At 43.6% G+C, this 3,468-nt stretch overlaps 1 protein-coding gene across 1 annotated transcript in view; it reads right to left on the bottom strand.

Annotated features, from left to right (window-relative positions):
* The window catches only part of PCNX2 (pecanex 2), a 175,552-nt gene that overhangs the window by 7,564 nt on the left and 164,520 nt on the right, over positions 1 to 3,468 (bottom strand). The window contains exons 29-31 of the mRNA XM_068424968.1: positions 2,940 to 3,084; positions 1,504 to 1,734; positions 881 to 1,155 (exon numbers count right to left, since the gene is read on the bottom strand). Coding sequence (XP_068281069.1) covers positions 881 to 1,155; positions 1,504 to 1,734; positions 2,940 to 3,084 — 651 coding nt within the window. The remainder of the gene's footprint in view (positions 1 to 880; positions 1,156 to 1,503; positions 1,735 to 2,939; positions 3,085 to 3,468) is intronic.

Below are 3,468 nucleotides of genomic sequence, written 5' to 3'. Positions count from 1 at the left end.
TAAGCTTACTTGGAACAAAATACGACACAAACCAGATCTTTCCTTGTCTGTGTTAAGTGGCTTTGGAGCCCTGCAAGACCTTAGGGCTCTTCATCCAATGTTCCAGTAGTCTCTAAAGATCTACTTTTGCATGAGGTAACCCAGTAGCAAAGAAGAGGAATGGGCTGGAGGGAGCTCGGTGGGAATGTGCTGCATGGTGGGAAACTAGCATATTAAGCCACTAGATTTAATCTTGGCGTCTTAGCATGCAAGCTGGCTCCCATAGTCTCTCCATGGTCCCCTGCCTCTCCTCAGCCACAGTGGAGATAGGGCAGGTGGAGGGAATGAGACAAGAGTGAGTTATTGCTGTATGAAAAGTGCATGTAGGAATGAGAGATGGAATGTGTCAGATACTGACTGTGCACACCTAGGGGAAGTCAGGCAGTTTTGGTGGACAGTAAGTACATTTTTAGATGTGTTTTGGTCAAGAACAGTGACTTGGGGATGATCATCTATACTGCCAGACCTTTGCAGCATAACCCACCACAAGCCACCAGCACATTTACTCAATGTTCTGACGTGTCACTCGGTTACAGAAGAGATACCCTTATTTACAAGGCATAAACAGTAAAATTCCGTGGAATAAGGAAAATGACTGTAGTGCTAAGTGATTTGATAATGAATCTTGTTGAACATCTAGAAAGCTTTGCTTAAAAGCCACAAATAAGTTAATGAGTTTGCTTTCTGCTATATTTGTAGGGCTATTTTGTTATATTCTGAGTTATTTGCAAGTTATTTTTTACTCACAGATAACAGTAGGGAATTACTCTCTTTTAACAGAAAATACAGTGGGACCGAGACTGCAGGGTCTCTATCTGCATAGCCAAAATTTAACACCTACCTTAACCATTTGGATCTGAACCACTTTTTAATGTTGTCCAAACTGACAGGTCCACCCCAGATGTTCCTCAGTTGTCTGTGTGTCCCAAGGTACGAGGTGGTTAAAGGGGAAACGTACATTGGGTATCCCAGTGGCTGATCGCATGAAGAATTAATTAAGTTCCTCAAGACTTGTTTATTGTTCTGGATGCTTCCTCTCTCCGGGTTACGATTGCGTAAGAAAATTAGTTCCTGCTGCTGCCCAGCCCAAAGCCCTCTGACACACTCCTTGTTGACCTACGGGTAGGTTAAAAACACGTGGATCATGTGAAAACGTTTGTGACTTAAGGTGCAGAACTACGCGACCTAGGTAGAATGGCAGTAGCGGTGTGTGCAAACACCTCGTGTCTTTGCACCGACAGGTTTTAAGAACTTTTGCAGCTAATCCCTGGTAAAGCCTGGATGTTATTTCAGATACACAAACATATGGGTGCAAAATGGAAGTCAACTGAAGAGAGCTCTTTTAGCCTCCAACTCCTACTCTGATAACTACAATCAACCTCTCCTTTTGGCCAGATTACTCAGAAATAATAGTAGTTACCACAGCCCTAAATCACTGCACTATTAGAAAGATGGTATATGTACCTTGATGACCTTGAAGCTCAAGTAGCTTTTGTGGAGCATGATAACTTTATATTCATCTGCTCCTTCATCTACCACATGTCTCAGGGTCAGCAGCTCCTCTCTGTTGGAGAGTACAGCGCTGCGCCAGGCTGGGTCCCCTTCGTGACAAATCACCACCTTTTCTTCGAAAGACTGGATCGCTTCATACAAAACTGCTGGGTCCTCATACTCATCTGGGCAGGTGAACTGGTCCTGGTAGTACAGGAAAAAGTATTGAAAAGGTCAGGTATATTTGTGAAAACACAAAAACTATTAACAATAAACAAAATATTGTTTTTCAAACAGTTGCCAGCTGACCCCCCAAAGTGACTTGCCATTTGATATAGCATGTCTTTGGGGAGGTAGAACAATTAATTTAACAGTAATATAGAAAGGTACTATTTTTGTTTTATTGTAACCTGTTCTGATCTCATGTCTCCGCTGGACAAAGACACTCGCAGAATGCCAGCTCATCCACTTTCTTTTTATAAAGTGGGAAACCACGGGAGGCAGAGCTTTTGGGTAAGCCAGAGTGAGATCAGAATCACTTGGGCTGTTCCACAGTTCTTGTGGAAATCCTTATTTTTATTCATGAAAAACCACCAACAAAAGCACAGACTGGGAATCCATCAGCAGATATCACAATATTATGTTACTACTTTAGCTGTCATGCAGCAACATGGCCAGCAATAACATTCACAAAATTACTGTGTCAAATTCTCAGATACCCACAGCAGTTCCACTTCAGTTACGTTCTGAGCAATTATAAATATCATGCATGATAAAAGCATATGATACTAAATCATAATGTACCAGAGCAAGAACAAAAGCAAATCCAAGCTATACAGGGGTTGACCTGATGAAACTGGCACAACTTCAGTGGAGCTGTGCCAGATTTTTACAACTGAAAACAGAACGGGGTCAGAAACAGCCTGACATAATCAAACAAACAGGCGTGACACCAACCCTTCAAACCACTCTCCTCTCAGCTGTGTCTTTTAACATATGAAAGCGGTACATGTGTATTGCTGTTCGCAAAAGGATTGATAAATTAGCAATTAAATTAGTCTAATCGATGTTTCTTTTCAATCTAGAAACCATCTTTATAGTATGCATGCAAGTAAAACATGACATGACCGTCAGTTTTGTTTCAACGAAAAATGCAGGGTCAAGCTCTGCAATGTAAATGGTTTCAAATGGGCAGCTAGAGGGTACAGAAAAGAAGATCAAGTGAATGCAAAATAAATAAATGCCAAGCTATTCCTTTTTTTAAGGAAGTTTCTCAGAATAAGGCAAGAAGTACTCTCTTTTTTTTTGGGGGGCGGGGGGTGGTGGTGGGGACAGTTTCTAAGGTTTCCTGTGTTTCCCTAAGAGAACAGATAAAATAGTAAAAGTTAAAATTAAAAAAAAGGCCCTACCTGGTGTAGCTTCAGAGACATTCGGATTGCCGGGGCAACCACCTTATGCAATAGATCCATGTCTGCAAAGACCCACTCATCTTTTGCTGCTATCCGAAAGTCTCCTTTGAACAATGCATGGAGCCCATAAAGAAAAGAGTCCAAGCTGTAAGAGAAGAGCAGCAGTGACTCCCAGAAGTCATTCCCATCTCACCAAGCTGGACCTGCCAGCCGCTGGCCACGGGCTGAGCTGCGCAGTGACTGGTGGCTCTCGGGCGCAGGGTGAGCTCCTGCCGTGGGTATGGAGCAGGGGTCGCATCGCATATTTCTAATGAGAAACCATTCCTCGGGATAGGTGTTTTCCTTCTGCTTGCACTGTAAATGACTGGCCATGAAACGAGTGTGGCACCTGGAATGAGGGATGTCCTAAGGATGGGTGGCTGGGTCACGGGGTGCCTCAGGGCCCTGCCTCCTCTGCAGCTGTGCCAAAGAGAGCAGGGTGAAGAGTGCCAGCTGCTCTGCAATCCCTGTGCAGGCAGCAGAAGCTGCC

This window comes from Nyctibius grandis, chromosome 1 (assembly GCF_013368605.1).
Source record: "Nyctibius grandis isolate bNycGra1 chromosome 1, bNycGra1.pri, whole genome shotgun sequence".
Taxonomy (NCBI): Eukaryota; Metazoa; Chordata; class Aves; order Nyctibiiformes; family Nyctibiidae; genus Nyctibius; species Nyctibius grandis.
Note: the sequence above shows the minus strand (reverse complement) of the source record. Positions and strands in the feature narration are given on the sequence as shown.